At 37.3% G+C, this 16,769-nt stretch overlaps 1 protein-coding gene across 1 annotated transcript; it reads right to left on the reverse strand.

Annotated features, from left to right (window-relative positions):
• Positions 1-11,595: 11,595 nt before the first annotated feature.
• LOC121420236 (E3 SUMO-protein ligase ZBED1-like) lies at positions 11,596-15,681 on the reverse strand. Its single transcript, XM_041614798.1, has 2 exons — positions 13,948-15,681; positions 11,596-13,345 (listed from the first exon to the last, which is right to left on the reverse strand). The coding sequence occupies exons 1-2, from the start codon at positions 15,427-15,429 to the stop codon at positions 12,662-12,664; spliced, it is 2,166 nt and encodes a 721-aa protein (XP_041470732.1). The 5' UTR covers positions 15,430-15,681; the 3' UTR covers positions 11,596-12,661.
• Positions 15,682-16,769: the final 1,088 nt, after the last annotated feature.

Below are 16,769 nucleotides of genomic sequence, written 5' to 3' on the forward strand. Positions count from 1 at the left end.
TGACTTTTATTTTTAGGAAATTGTCACTTTTTGCATATTATTTTATTCACATCTTTGCAATATCCTATTCAGCCTTGAGTACTTTTCAATTCAATTTTCAATTCAATTCTTTTATTTCATTTCCATTCAAAACATAATACAAAGTAATATAAAGCAATACAAATCAAGTACAATTTTATAGAAGGGCATATTTTATAGAAGGGCTTTCTTACTTCGTAAAACAGAAAAAAACAGTATAATATAGAGCAGAAATGGAAATAAATGGAACTTCTCAAACAGTTCTGTACCATATGCTAGCGGTATGGTGTGAAACGTTGAAATTATTCCTTGTGTGAACACATCTAGGTCCTGTTATATAAATCTTATAGTGATTTTTTCATGGGGCTGAGTTCTATGATTGATTGCATTGACTATTGTGTGTGTTCAATCATAAATGTCAGCCCTACTACAGTGCATGACACTGGCACTGGTGCGACGGTCCCAGACCGGTAAAAATTGCTGTCGGGCCAGAAACTTTTTCAGAAAAAGCCAGATTTACTGGTCCGACATGACCAGTTAGATTACATCTAACTTTTTTTTTTGTATTTATGTTTTTATTGTAAAACAAAATAATATATACAATAACAACAAAACTTCATAGCTACTGTACTTAGATATCTACACAAAATATCTACACAACTGATGACAAGACGACACATACACAGGACAAACACGATTCTCTCAGTAGCAAAAAGATAAAGAATAAATAAATAGGTAAATAAATTAATCAATAAATAAAAAATACATAAAGGCATCCAGATTCCAGAATATGGAGAAAACAATAATTTTGTTACATCTAACTTTAAAGATAAATTCCAGTTCTGGTTACGATCTCAAAATGACTTTTTACAGAATCTAATATAATGACCACCCAAGTGTCTGTTTGTATGAATAAAAAAAGGATTCTGGGAGAAATTGTGTAATTGCTGAGAAATAAGCAACATAAGTGCGGATTTGGTCACTTCCGTCGGGTTATATTCCAGCAATATAATACACTGTCCCATGTGTGCCTATCTGTGTTGGTGATCTTCAGTGTGAACGTTTTTCAGCGTAGATTTCAAGATTTCACAAAGTTCAGTTTATGTAACTGTACCATATCTAGATCATCGATGATATTCTGACAATTAAGCCTTGTTTTACAGACTTTCTCATGAAATCATTGTTTACTGCAACCACTGGCATTTCTCTTTAATATACAAATGATATTTTCTTCTCTTTTGTAAATTATAAGAAATGGCTCTCATGAGTTATTTTGTGTGTGTGTACTGTTTTTTTTTGGGGGGGGGGGTGGGGGTGGGTTGAACAGTTAAACTCCAGTCTTTTTTAAAGTTTTCTTTAATTGGGGGGACCAGTAAATTTTAGGTTCGGTTCAGTAAAACATGAAAAGCTGGGTATGTACTGGTCAGAAAAAAAAGATGGGTTACTGTCCCCGGGGGGGGGGGGCACTTCCATTAACGAGTGGATACCATGCGCGACCATGGGGTCTCGAAAAGCACCCTAAACACGTAATTTTCATATTCTGAAAATGCACAACAAGTATTGGCATGTGAAACCGTTTCCTTAACAAGTATTGGAAACAAAACGATGCTCTTGGCAAATATTCCCTGCAATGAACCCCTAAACAAGTACAGGAATGTTTTATTGTTACGGGTCCTTCGGTCGTCGGCTTTACCTTACTTGGTTTAGTACGACCCCACCGTCTACACCTTGCGCAAATCGGACTCTAAACACGAAGTGTTGGGGCAAAAAGGACATCCTTTATAAAACATTTTAATTTTGTTTTATCATCCAGCAAATTTGACCCTAAACACGTAATTTTCCTAGCAAAATAGATACCCTTTTTTCATTATTTTTGTGTTTTTGACACCCTTATCATGGTACGTACGTAACGTGCCCTATCGTGAAAAAGACATCCTTTTTAAGTGTTTTTTTGGTCGTGCATGGTATCCACTCGTCAATGTAAGTGGCCCCTCTGGGGTTAGTGTGGAGCCCTGCCCTACAATCTATTGCAAACTTTATGATACAGGGCTGAGGACAAATAAAGATGAAGTCATGCTAGTATTGTGTTGTGATGCCTTACATGCTAGATAAATCAAAGTCATCCTTGGTACAGTACTTGCCTTAGACATTAATTGGGTGATTTTTATTAAAGCCATATCTTGACACAGATTCAATTTGGTTTATCATTAAAAAAGTCACATCTATCATTGTTTTATAGGTAAATGAAGGCTTTAATACCCGAATGATAGAAGATGTTGGACTTTGGAATGTTGTTGTTAAAAGCCTGTATCATGTGCAAGAATTGCTGCAAAGATCTCATCTAGCTGTAACTAATGAACTTAAATGTTGTAAACATTACAGAAAGCCCCCAAATATTACTGGGGTTTTTTGGTCATGAGTAGATTAAACATATATGTATTAATCAATTGATTAGCGAATAACAACCTAATACACTAAATTATTTGTTGTGTAGGCCTATATTCTCACCTATTCAAAGGGAAGGCATAAACTGCATTGGATAAATCTTGAACAAAATCATAGAGTAATATGGTCCCCAAAAAAAAACCTAGCCCTGCCCCCACCAGGACATGCCTTTCATATCACTGCCCCTATACTCTTATGATAATAGCTTTTTATGTGACTGCTTCTTTAAAAATATATTCCCTTAAAATGATGAGATCCATGCCTTTGGGGGAAAATGTAAATGAACCTGACTACCTCCCCCCCCCACCCAGACTTACAATTTTTCCACCCCCCCCCCAAAAAAAAAATACATGTCCTGTCAGCTACAAGGTTCATATGTCAGGATGACATTGTGAATGATTGCTTTAATTTCCACATTTTAACCCAAAGGGTGCCCTGTAATGGTTCCTCTCTTAAGTCTAATACCCCTTTCATAAACCCAATTATGCGCTAATAGCAGCATAATTTGGTTGTAAAATCGGAGGAGGACCAGAGTTATCTGCATTATTTTGATGCTGCAATTATCCGCATAATAGCAGCATCGGGACCAGATTTTGACTTTATGAACGCATTTCGAAAGTAATGCGGATAATTGCCATGGTGCAGTCACAAGGTCACCCTTTTCCAACGCAACCGCATCGGAGGGGGTGTGTGCGGTTGCCATGACGATTATCCGCCTTTTTCAGGACGGGTGCTCATAAAAATAGTGCGGATTATTTTCGGAGTTTGTGAACGCAATTTTTATTGAATTATCCGCATTACTCTTAGGCGGCTAATTGGAGGATGGGTTTATGAAAGGGGTGTAATTCATACAAAAAAAAGAAATCAAAGCAATATTTCTGTTTACGTCCCCCCCTCCCCCTCCCCATCCCCCCCCCCCCACACACACACACACATTACTCTCTCCCGCCTGAGGACAGCATCCATAATAGCTTTCAGACTTGACCTATAGGCTGGCATACCTAGTAAGAAAATAAATGACGTTTGCACAAAGGAAAACACTCTCCTGCCCCCTGCGGAGAGGTTAATATACCACTGATGCACCAAGCTGTGGAAAGACATGCCCAAGCCAACTTCCAATATATTTTTTTTTCTTCGTTCCAGTCCCCTTTTCTCATCATTTCCATAAAAGAAGTGCCAATTTCATTATGAAACTTATATTTTTTCAGAAATTCTACGAACCCGAGTATGGAATTATCTTTCATCACTTTGCCCATTTTGAATATATGATTAGAAACATAATTCAATCTTTTTTCATGTCGTTTTTCATATAAAAAGAAGTTCTTATTTTAATATAAAACTTATATTTTTCAGAAACACTACCAACCCAACTTGTGTTTTCTCATTAAGCCCATTATGATGAAAGAGAATAGATAGATGATTCAAAATGTAATTTGTTCTCTTTTCTCATATTTCATGAAAGCTTTGCTTATTATGAAACTGATATTTTTTCAGAAACACTACCATCCCAACTATTCTCTGTCATTCTGCCCATTTCAAAATAGATGATTCAAAAGGTATTTATAGGCCTATTTGTTTATCAAATGTATGACTAATTTATTTATTATTTATTCATGTGGGGGGGGGTAAGCCTCATTCGCATCTTTGGCAGAATGTTTTGATATTTTTTTTCTATCATTTGTTTTGTATCATTTTTGTTTTGTACACCTACCCTGTCAATGAAGCAGCTACATTTCTTGAAGCTTGTTCCACATGCCTGATTTCATGGATAAGAACATCTTTGTCCTTTCTTGATTTCATTGAACTTTATGACATTTTTGTGAAACGTTTGCTCACATGATGGTCATAAAAACAAAGTGTCTGTAGATAAGACTATTACTAGACTTTGGACATGGTCTCACCATATGAGTCATGTAGCCAGACTATCTTATTCATCTCTTTTCAATTCTTTGCTTTCATTTTCATATTCATCAACGTTTCCTTCTAGGAATATATTTAGGTGAATAGCCATCAGGTCAAAAATAAACAAAAAAAAACAGGTTCTGTTCAAAGTATATTTTACCAAAGTCAAGTGTATCTTTCGGGATATGTTAGAGGTTTCTTTCACATCACCTTGTAAACAAAAAGAGATGACATATTTTTTTCTTGTGACAGTTATTTTAAAAGCAAGAAATATTGCAAATGACATATAATTCAGGCCTCAAATTTGTAGGTCTATTACTACAGTATGTTTTTTCCAAACACCCTGTAGTAATTTACTTGCGCTGTGGGGGGGGGGAGGGGGGTTGTTCAGCAACTTCTTAGAGTAAATTTTGACATTTTGGGAGAATCCCCCATAGCCTCCCCATACATATTTTCCTGCATTAGCCTATGTAATGAATATGTGATCCTATGTAGAAGTAGTCAGCAATGAAAAAAAGGGTGCAAGGACTTATCCCCATATATTACCCCTTTACAATTGTTCCTTCATTACATCAAGGGGTTTTAATTGAAGCTCCTTGATTACATAATGACCATGTTGGCCTGTACAGAAGTAGTCAACAATGAAAATAAGGTAAAAGGATTAATCCCCCAGAACCTACCCCTCCCATTCCCCCTATACAATTTTTTGTGCATCATGTAGCATATGAGGCTGTTTTCACTACGTTCCTAAACTAGTTTAGTGGAAACTAGTTTAACGCGTAGTGAGAACGGTCAAAGCGGTCTTGGAAGCGATCTTCCAAACCAGTTTGGAAAACCACCTCGCGATGTAGTTTTCAAGATCGCTTTGCCTCGTTAAAGTGGTTTTAGCGTAAGTGAGGACACAACCGTTCTTCGGGAAGCGATCTTCGCACATTTTGAGCGCGCTACTCCACACGACAGGTGTAGAATGCCTATGCTGCGGTTTCGAATTTCGCGCGAAACGTGTCACCCTACTGAGAGCGTTTCCATAGCAACAAGAGCGCTTTACGTGAAGTGATTTTGAAAACCACTTTGTGATATCAAGTGGGAATGCTAGCAAAGCGATCTTCCAAAGTGGTTTTCTGAATCGGCTTCTAGTAAACTAGTTTTAGAAAGCGTAATGAGAACTGCCTCTATATACAAAATTGCTATGTCTATTCATCACCATTTCTGCACTTCATGACACTCCTTCCAGTGGCTCACTTTATTTATCATCCTAGAAAAGCTTCTGTATGAGCTGCCATAGGGATTACTACATCAAGTATCAAGTAAGACCCATCCCCGACCCCCTTTACATTTCTTCAGTATCATATAGTGGCCGTGTAGGCCGATGTTAAAGTAGTGTAATAACTAATCTACAAAGTGCAATGACTATTAAAATCCCCATAACCCCCCCCCCCTTCCTACGTCATATAGTGTACATGTAGGCCTATATAGAAGTAATCAACAATAAAAAAATAGGTCAAAAAGGATTTATTAGTGTCTGAATAAATGTATTGCTAGACTACTATAAGGTGTAGGCCTATTTATCATTTGTCATTACTAGAGCTTGTGCCTTGTAATGACTGAGCTGTGTTGACATGACGTTGATGAAGAAAACATACAGTCAGATATCCAGATTGGCTTCCAATCACAACATACACAAACCAAACTTCTCTATGATAAAAGAGGTGTTAGTCTGTAAAACTGATCTCTTTTATTAGGTAATGTTGAAGCTGCAGAAAAATTGAATGATTTCTGTTGAAAATCCTTATGAAAGAATCATGCTATTTCATATTCAATATCTACAGAATATATATTCCAACAATGAATTAACAGTAAAATCCTAATTCACAGTTAAAGGTACATCTAGTTGCAAGTTCATGTAACTATTTTTTTATTAGAGCACTTGCACAGATTTTTACCCCCCCCCTAAAAAAATAAAAATCTGCTGAATTTATTAAACCAATATATTAAAAACAGATTTTTTGTATTTTTTCTTTCATACAGCCTATCAAGGCAAAGTGGAAATGTTATATAAACCCCAAAACGTAATCTTACATGCCTAAAACAATAGACAAAAATTATACCAACACTGAGGTGCACAAGAGTTTGCTTTCCCCAAACTTATTTTGAAACACAAAAGTGTCTGCAGACCAAGACTAGGTACCCCAGTGAACCAAACTTCTGAACTCCAACATATTCTTTGTGTGTAGTGAGCGAGTGAGGATGTAAAAGTGGGTTACCAGAAGTCGTCTTCCTACTCCCTATAGTCTATGCCCTACCGCTGGCTGCGGCAGTGCGGAGTTCAGTCATCGGTATCAGGTCAATCGCAAGCCAGGCCTCAATGAATATTGATACCAGTACTTCACGGACACCGCAGTCGCTGTATATTTCTTACTACTACTAGCCACCAAGAAGTCTTCAACACTGATAAGTTTCATACATTGTTGATAATACATGTTTAGCCAGCCCAGGCGCGATTACACCCCTCTTCATTGGACAATGCCAGTTAGGAGCTCTTCCAAAAACTTAATGAATAGGACCAGTGGAGTGTGTCTCTGCGGCAGTTAAAGGGTCTTTTTGTCCCTGTCTGTCCTTGCCGCATCATTAATCCATTAGTTTACATTTAGGGACTGCAGGTGTATAGCAGCGGTTAATAGTAAAGACTATACACTCACTGGTTTATATTGGAGACTATTCACCGGTTATCGTGGCTGTTTGAACTTGTTGTTAGTCATCTCAAGAGAACAGCAACTGCTTGGATATCTATTGGAATCTCCTTGATAAATAGGAATATTTTCATACCAATAGGATGATTGGTCGAAGTGATTCAGTGTAGTCTCTATGCAGTTCATTTCAGGGCCATATTTGGAATAATACTATTACTACTGCTCCTACTGTGTCAGACTGGGCTCATAGTTTGTAAGTATACTAAAACAATGTTCCCTGAATTGTACTTCTAGTACTTTTTTGACTAACAAACTAAAATTCATTTGTGAATTTCTGATCTCCAGGTGTGTTTGGCAGCAGAGATTTTTATTAAATTATTAAATACTGTTTTTCTTCCCTTGTGAATAAAGGAGATGTATCAGCATTTTTTCTTTCTTCTTCTTCTTCTGATCAAGTACAGTCCACCGACTGGTGTATTGTCATTCTTTGGGCAAAGAGGAGTGGGGGATAGAACTCACATTGCAGGTGTATATGTAGGCCCTAGGCCTACATGCATACAAATGACAATACACGTTTGTGGAAATCCACTCATACTTTTTTAGGTCTATGTATGATAGTTGCTTGGATCCGTGCATGTCAATATATCAATTATCATTAGAATTTTAGTTAGGGGGGAGAATAACCCTCTGCCAAGCACTGTCTGTACAAAATTCAACCCCCCCCCCCCCGACCGACACCCCTGCATATATGTAGACTCCGCTGATATGTGAAATTTTAGTTGTTTCCGGCCTATGAATTTTTAAAAGTTGTAAATATTGGTAATCACTATACCCATGGAGACTTCAAATTGGCCGCATATGGGATGTCATAGTGATGTAAGGTAAGGACTACTCTTCCATGTACTCCAATACATATTATGGCTAAAATGTCATTTTTCCCAAAAGTTTTATTTCAAATTATATTTTTCTTTCATGAGGACATAAAACAATATACTACATGGGTTATATTTAGATTACTGCCCCAGGGGACTGGGTATTTAATAGAAAACCACAAATCCCTGATAATAAAGTACATGGCCTATGGGAAAGTTGTCCTTGCCCCTTGTCATAATTTACTTACCCAGTTGCCAATTTGAAATCTACATAGTATTAGTGATCTCAATTTTAAAGCAGCTATAACTTTCTTATTGCTTGTCCAATTTCTTTCAATCTTTCACCATTCTGTTTAATTTATTTTTCTCCTTCCCAACACAACATTTTATGGCCAAGGGTGGATTCCCCTTTAATCTGCGTCTTTAAGACAAAAACATTGCAGAATGCAGATTCATGTTTAAGCAGCAACCATTGGTGTCTGGTCGCCATATCATATTTTGTTTTATTCCCGTCAACAAGGAGATCATATTGCAGGGTTTGGGTGTATTGTAAGCTGTTGAAGTATTGGAACTAAAAATGTCTACCATCGGATATCCTCATTCCTGAGTAGAAGTATTCATTACAGATCTAGGTCTTCACATTTTCTTATTCTCAAAGAGAGAAGACATTTTTTGTTAGATTGTTCAAAATATCTCAGCTGAGACTCGGCATATACTTATACTGGCATCAAAATGTTCAAGGAAAATATTTTCATTACAAACTTGGCAAAATACAAGTAACTTCATTTTATGTGTAGGTCCTTACAATGTTGGGTCTATATGCCTATGTTTCAAGTTAAGCATATCTACACTTGCCTTTTTTTTTCTTAAACATTAACTGCATAACTTTTAAAGGTTTTAATCATTACACACTCTAAGTTGGCAAGTTAAGTATATCTACACTTGCCTTTTTTTTAAATTAACTGCATAACTTTTAAAGGTTTTAATCATTACACACTCTAAATTGGCAACACAAATTGGCAAATGTTTATGCAATTCTAAATTGTACATAGTATGATCAATTTTTTTTTACTTGTGTCAATAATTGTAGGCCTATATCCATTATTATAATTTTCAAAGTATGAAAATGAATAGAAAAACATTGGTTTTTGCTCATTTGAGGATCAAATGCAAATCGATCTTTACCTTGAATGACGATCTTTACCTTGAATGAAGGCTGTTATATACTTATTTGGGTGTAAAGGGCAGCAGGACTTATCCTATTCCTTTAAATTCAATAAGAAATCAGTGTTTTGTTGAGTGAGTCCTGTCAGGTTTTCTAGAATGACAAATCACCAGCAGCTTTGACCAAAGCACACCCCAGAAAATGATGGGTCAGGTAAATATTCAAAAATATTTGCCCTGGTTCAGGTCCTATATCATCTTGTGAACAAGAGAGGTATTTATTTTTTTAAAGTATTGCCTGGTTAAATATACATGGCCAATAAAAGAAAACATACCACCCCATCCTCATGAAAATTTTCAGCATCTTCTTTTTTTTTTACTAATTTTTCTCTTTAATTAAAGATATAGGCTAAGCCGCTTTTATGATCAGAAGTGTTAAAAAGATGATGAAAAATTATTGGAAAAAAATTGTTCTACTTGGGCCCTGCAGAACAGTGCTAAATTGATGGAGTCGATTTCTCACACAATTTAATAAAAGGTTTATCATAATGTCTTTTAGTGTGACATAGGTTTAGATCAACATTATGTTTACTGTTCCATTTGATTATTTATGTTGATGGAAAGACATATTTTGCTTGACAAAAGTCTCAATGGCAGCCGTTAAAATCCTAGACAAGAAACTGTCTTTGCCTAACGATGGACGGCCTGGTTCTATGCACTGTAAAACTGTCCAAGAAATTTCAACAACTTTGTGTGGAATTCATAATTGCTTCAATGATTTTCATATCCTTGTTTGTGAGTTTGATAACTGCTCTTGACAGGTGAGCAGTTTTGTTTGCTGTATTTTATAGTGAAGCTGACAGATGATATTGTTGTTCACATTCTCTTTTGCGATACACAAAGTTTTCCAGGCCAGTTGTTAAACAGGGAAGAACTTTGGTATGCTTTAGCCTAGGGAGATTTGTGGTACATAGGCACCGTTCTCACTACCTTCCTTAAACTAGTTTAGTGGAAACTTGTTTAGTGGAAACTAGTTTAACGTGTAATGAGAACGTTCGAAGCGATCTTCCGAACAGGTTCATTAAACCACCTCGCAATGTAGTTTTTTTTGTACATGTATTTGATGGTTAAACAATAAAAGTGAATTGAATTTAATCGCTTTGCCTCATTAAACTAGTTTTAGCATGATTACAGAACAACCGTTCTTCGCATATTTTGAGCACCCTACTCCACACACTTTGTGTACATGTAGAGTGCCTACGCTGTGATTTCAAATTTCGTGCAAAACGTGTTACCCCACTGAGAGCTGTTCCCGTAGCAAGCTTTACGTGAAGTGATTTTGAAAACCACTTCTGGGTGATCAAATGGGAACACTAGCAAATCAATCTTCTTAACTGTTTTCCTGAACCGGTTTCCAGTAAACTAGTTATATTAGAGAATGTAATGAGAACGGGGTCTTATTCATTCTTCATCATTCAGTTCTGTGCTTTATTGAGTATCCCAGAACAAATAATGATGATAGCAATGAATAATCACGATGATTATGAATAATGATGATGTTGATGATAGTGAATTATACCCTTTTCATAAACCTATCCTCCAATTAGCCGCCTAAGAGTAATGCGGATAATTCAATAAAAATTGCGTTCATAAACTCCGAAAATAAGCCGCATTATTTTTACGAGCGCCCGTCCTGAAAAAGGCGGATAATCGCCATGACAACTGGACACGCCCCCTCCGATGCGGTTGTGTTGGAAAAGGGTGACCGCACCATGGCAATTATCCGCATTATTTGGAAATGCGTTCATAAACTCAAAATCTTGTCCCGATGCTGCTATTATGCGGATAATAGCAGCATCAGAGTAATGCGGATAACTCTTGTCCTCCTCCAATTTTACAACCAAATTATGCTGCTATTAGCCGCCTAATTCATTTTAATGGGGTTTATGAAAGGGGTATTATACTGATGGTGATGACAATAGGATGATAATAATATATACAATGAGAAGAAGGCATGATAACAATATCTGTAGAATTCAATTCTTTATTTTAGAAATATGGCTGACCTTTGTTATTGCTTCTTGCAACAAAAGAAAAAAAATTGAAAATATTTATTTACACTGCAAACTGTAAACAACAGCAGAACGCAACATCAATACTCTTCCTTTTCTGTAAAAAAAAATTGTTGAAGAATCAGTGTGCTCTACCGAAATTTGTTCAAGTTTGCTGATCAGTGATTTAGCTTCTAATGTAGGTATAAACTGTGCCTAAGTAAAATCTTTTTTAACCACAGAAAACTTAAAAAGAGATATGTTTTTGCATAATAATAACTGCTTTGACTAATTGAACATGACAGCTGAAAGCATCGCTAACATTTGCAAAATAGAATGCTTTGGGCCACCAAGTTCTACTGCAAAAAATATCCAAGGAAATTAAGAAAATGATTATCTACTGTGCAGCAGAATAATGAGATATATTATAAAAATATAATTGCTCAGAAAATAGCCTTTGAAATAAGAGAAACAGCCACCAAAAGTCAGCAATTGCTTCAGTATGGCAAAAAAATAAAGAATAAACAATGTTGCTCGGCTTCAACGGAAGATAACCATCCATAAATTTAAATGTAAACCAGTTCTGTATGGGCCTACAACATGTAGAATAGACGTCAAAGTAATAATTCTCATTCATAAATTCTTAAACCGAAAATGAACTTTGAAACAAAAATAAAACCTCCTATTTCAGCCATAACTGTGAATACAGGTACATGACAGAAAAAAATTGTGAACTTCTTTGAAATTTTACTCAAAGTGAGTGTTATTTTTCTTTAAAATTTCACTATTTAGTGTAGATGAGGGAACATGTGCACTACCCCGTGCTGAAGGCCTTCTTTTAGGAGGGTTTTTCCCCTCAACAAGTTCCATAAGTTTCTGGTTTCTTCTTTAAATTTCTTCGTAAAACAATATGGAGGATAACCAGATTGATAGAACATTAAACCATCTGTTTCAAAACTGAAAAGTAACAACCAATTGATGAAATCATACAGGCCTTCTCAGTATGTCCTGTTACAGAGGTAATTCTAAAGATTTTAGATGCCTGCTCAGTTGAAATCACATTACTTCCTATTCTCCTTAATTTCAGTCTGATTACTTGTAAACATTGAAGCCTCTAGAGCAATTGATTGTGAGACTGATCTTTACGTAACTTGATCATCTACAGTAATCGTTGCAAACAATTGTAGAATCATCAGCTCCACAGCCATGATCAATTGCTACATGTAAGCTTTATACAGTGGCTGAAATCAATATCCCTAGTTTCTATAAAAACATTACAAAAGAAAATTGATTTATTGGTATATTTTATTATATTTCATGTGAAATGTTTTCAATTCTTAGAGCGATGGATCACACAATACTTTCTTTCATTTAATAATTGATTAAATGAACGTAGTGCAAAGAATCGGTTCAGTCACTCATGTTATTAATAGAGTTGCAAGAAATGTTTGACAGCTTCTTCATTTGATGGAGCACATGTGAATAGTTTGTTTCGTTTTCAAGTTGAGCTGTCAAGTCCCTATTTATTCTGACTCAAGAAGACGAGCATGTTCACATTCTCGGGCGACAGGCAACTTCGCTTTGCTGTTACAACGTTGCCAGACGGGGAAAAGACCCTTTCCGGAGGCACTGCTGTTGCAGGGACACCCAAGTATATCTTGGCTAGATTTTGGAGAATTGGAAAACGACCACTGTTGGCACGCCACCACGTGAGAGGGTTCGTGTTACGGGGTTCCTGTTTCTGCGCGAGGAACTCCTCGAATTCGTCTACCGCGGAATTCTGACGTCGAGCTGGTTCGGCAGCTGTGCCCATCAGGAAATCCAGAACAGAATCGGCGGAAGGTTCCTGGTCAGAGCTGCTATCCTGGTCCGCTTTACCTGCTTTGGCTTCCTCATGAGCTCTCTGAAGTGTCTCAAGGTGCTTGCGTATCTCGGCCCACACCACTTCCCGGTCATCGTGCGACAGGAACTTGAGATTCTTGTACCTCGGATCAACGGCTGCTGCCATAGCTGCCACACCTGCCTGGAAACCGGGTTGGAGGAACCGACTCTCGATTTGATTTCTCATCTCATTCTTGAACCTAACTATGGCATCTCCTTCTCCCTCTTTCTTCACTAGGTGGTTATGGAGGAGGCCAAAGACAATGGGTAGAGTAATGGATGAGGCAACATTTTCTTTTGAAGACAGGACGATTGTTGCAACCTAATTAAAACAAATCACAATAGAAAATGTATCTCAATTAAATGTTTTTAAGAGGTTTCTATTCACTTCTTAATTATTTTTTAACTCTCTTTTGAGATATGGTTTATTTAAGGAATTTTATTGGGAGATCATTGAAAATTGATTAAAGAATTTTTTGTACATATATATTTTTGGAAATCATGGCTTTTATTAATTCTCAATATTTAATATTTCTAATTATCTTTTATTATAGTTCTTAACTTTCTTCTTTATTCTGAAATCTGAATTTATAACTAGATATACATGTACTTCTACAAAAATTGAGCATTAGTAACATGAAACAAATATGCAAAGTTGACAAGTTTTGTACAACATTCAAACATGCCAGCTTGTCTAGTATGTCTGACTTAATAGATTTTTTGATCTTCAAAACAATGCTCACTATAAATGGAGAAATGTATCATCTTTTTCAAAGAAAACAAGTTTTTGGCAATTTTAAAAGTAAAGAGAACCTAAGTATAGAAATTAGAATTGTTTTATTTTTATTAGAAATATTATTTTATTATTAGTGGTATTTTTAATATTGCTATTGATTATTATTACTTTTACTATTGAAACTGTACCTTAAGTGGCTTCAGGCAGTGTATGACAAGATCCACAAGAGCCCATTGGTCTTCAGTCAGGTCAATCTTGATTTCCTCTTCTTGATCCATGATTTTCTGGTTACTCAGAACTCTTAGAAGCGGCCCTCGAACTTCTGTCAGTCTTTCGAGCATATTAAGGATTGACACCCAGTGTGATGATACAGATGAAACCAACCCCTTCAGCTCTTGGTCCATGAATTCTTGCTCCTTTCTGAGAGTGTCTGTCGCATCGATGCTGTGATGGAAGTAGCTAACGAGTCGATTGGCAGCTGCAACGAGGTTCAATATTTCCTCGTGACTCTGGATCCCGTGATTCACAGCTTCGTGGAGCAGACAGGCTGCACATCCGACATCGAAGGCATCCACGGCATCTCTTCCGATGTCAGTGATGTTGGGCGAGTTGTCGTTGACGATGGCAGATACCTTGTCCCCCAGCCCCAGGTCCCATTCTTCAAGAACTCGCTTAAGATGATCTACAAGAATAGCTTTTATGCGATCGGCGGGGTCCTCAGTGCTGTTGTCATCATTGATATCATCAATGGCCAGGGGTGAGGTATCGAGGACTACCGCTTTGTACTGCCATTCTTCATCGACGTAGTGCCCTGTAAGTGTCAAATACTCTTGCATCCCTGAAGCCCAGCAGTCGGTTGAAATAGCAAATGAAGTGGAGTTTGCGATCTCTGTTATCGCAGTTGCCTTCTTGGCATTGTACATTAGTTGCAGGTGCACCGTTATGGAGCTCTGATTAGGAAGTGAGTATCCCGGTTCTATGTACTTGAGGAGTTCTTGGAAGGACGGCTCTTCGACGAAGCTCACAGGCAAGTTGACATCCGCGATCATGGTTGTAATGTGCCTAGTTATTCCCATCGCCCGTTCTGGGCTGCAGCTTTCGCTTTTAGTGTTGGAGGTGAGGAAGGCTTTGAACTGATCCTGATGGGACCTTCGAGGAGTTAGACCAGGAGTTGTGCTTGGATCAGGATTGGTCGATGGATGCTTAAGTTGGAGGTGATTGATCATGCTCCCCGTCGATGCATGGTATGCAAGCTCAACCTGGCAGTGTCGGCATCGCGTGGTTCTGCAACCGACTTTGTCAAAGTGATTCCACACATAACTCCTCATCTTAATCTTGGCCTTAGAAGGCAGGTTGGTCGTTCCAGGCATGGTCACTGGTTCAGGCATGGTCACCGGCACAGGAGATTCTTGTGGAGGGCCACTGCTCTCCTGATGATAGAAGTCCTTGCGAGGGGCCTTCCCACCACCATCCTCACGAGCACCAGCCGAGGATGAACTAGAGCCTGGTACCCGTCCTGGATGCTTATGGAGCATGTGGTTAATCATGCTCCCTGTTGAGTTATGGTATGCCAGCTCGGTCCTGCAAAGTCTGCATCTTACTGTTTTTCGAGTTGCTCTGTTGATGCCAACTTTGTCAAAGTGTTCCCAGACAAAACTCTTCATTCTCATTCAGCTAGAAATGACAATAAATAAGCAACATCAGAACAAGAAAAAGAACTTCTATTGGAAGACAGAAAATCCAACTTCACTTGACAAGCTAAATTCTCAACAATGCAAGTACTACACTGAGAAAGAATAAGGCTCTGTGTGTGCTCAATAGCTAAACTACATGGATAGCAAGCCTAGCCGTGTACTCGTCCAGTGTACAATTACACGTCTGCCTCCATTCTTCAACTACACGGACGTTTACTGTACATAGCCTTGTACAAAAGTCTATTGATACACACATGCACACACACACAATAACAATACACTGTGCATTCTATTCATACCATGCTAAAAGTTCAACTTGTTAGTCTTCAGTCACAGACCTCTATTTGCTCTAAAGTTTAGGCTTGGTCTTGGTATCACAAGTGCCAACATTCTATGTCAATTTCTTTCATCATCTAATAATGGTTTTATATGTTCCATGAGGAATTCAATGAGGATTTTGATTACTTGAGGGAAAAATCCAAACCTGGCTACATTTTACAATACTTGGAAATGTGTGTCACTCTATTAATGTTTGTATTGGCGTTTTGAACCAAGTTGTGTTTGTGATTCAAGCTTTAGTAAATGACTTGTTGAATCCACCCCCTCAGAAGCTGAAACTGTCATTTTAGTGTTGTGTCTAGACTGTATTTTGAGTGTGTTTTTATGAATGGAAATGATGGAAGTGACAAAATAGAAACTATTCATAAAATAACAGAACAATGAAACAGATCCCAAGGTCTTATTCATGCATGTATGTTTTTGTAATTTCTACTAGGCCTGTTTATATATTCTGTAAATAATTCAAGTAAAGTCACAATTTCATATGATGAGATAATCTTTGACGTTTTCAATTCCCAAATGATTTCCCTAGGAATATCAATGGTTATTTACAAGTAAAGTGAGGATAAATGAACATAATGGAGGATTTCATAGGAATTTTATCCTTTATATCAGTATGAATAGAATTCTCTTTATGTTGAAGCAAGTGTTCTACATTGAATGACATGAAAGGGTGGAATATCTTTGCAAGAACATAGAAAATTTACTTCTGATGGAATTTGGACCAAACATAAAAGTTCTGTACTGACTGCACAGAAACGTTGTTAGCGCTAACAGAGGCCCTGTTACAACCGGTAATGTGGCAGCGATGCCTTATGTTACAACAATGCATTACTTACACATTGACAGAAATGTTTTGACTTCAAAATCCGAAAGATGTGACTGGGCTTTAATACTGTTATAGGCTAACATTTTTGTGCGGCCAGCACTGCTTGTGTTAAATGGTGTTTGTTAATGTGTGCAAGGGTCAACTTAAC

Source organism: Lytechinus variegatus, chromosome 8, assembly GCF_018143015.1.
Source record: "Lytechinus variegatus isolate NC3 chromosome 8, Lvar_3.0, whole genome shotgun sequence".
NCBI classification, from domain to species: domain Eukaryota; kingdom Metazoa; phylum Echinodermata; class Echinoidea; order Temnopleuroida; family Toxopneustidae; genus Lytechinus; species Lytechinus variegatus.

Coding starts and splice junctions, on each gene's coding strand:
- LOC121420236 (XM_041614798.1), bottom strand. CDS start 15,429: ATGAGAATGAAGAGTTTTGTCTGGGAACACTTTGACAAAGTTGGCATC. Junction 13,346..13,947: donor ACTGCCTGAAGCCACTTAAG/GTACAGTTTCAA, acceptor TGTTTTAATTAG/GTTGCAACAATCGTCCTGTC.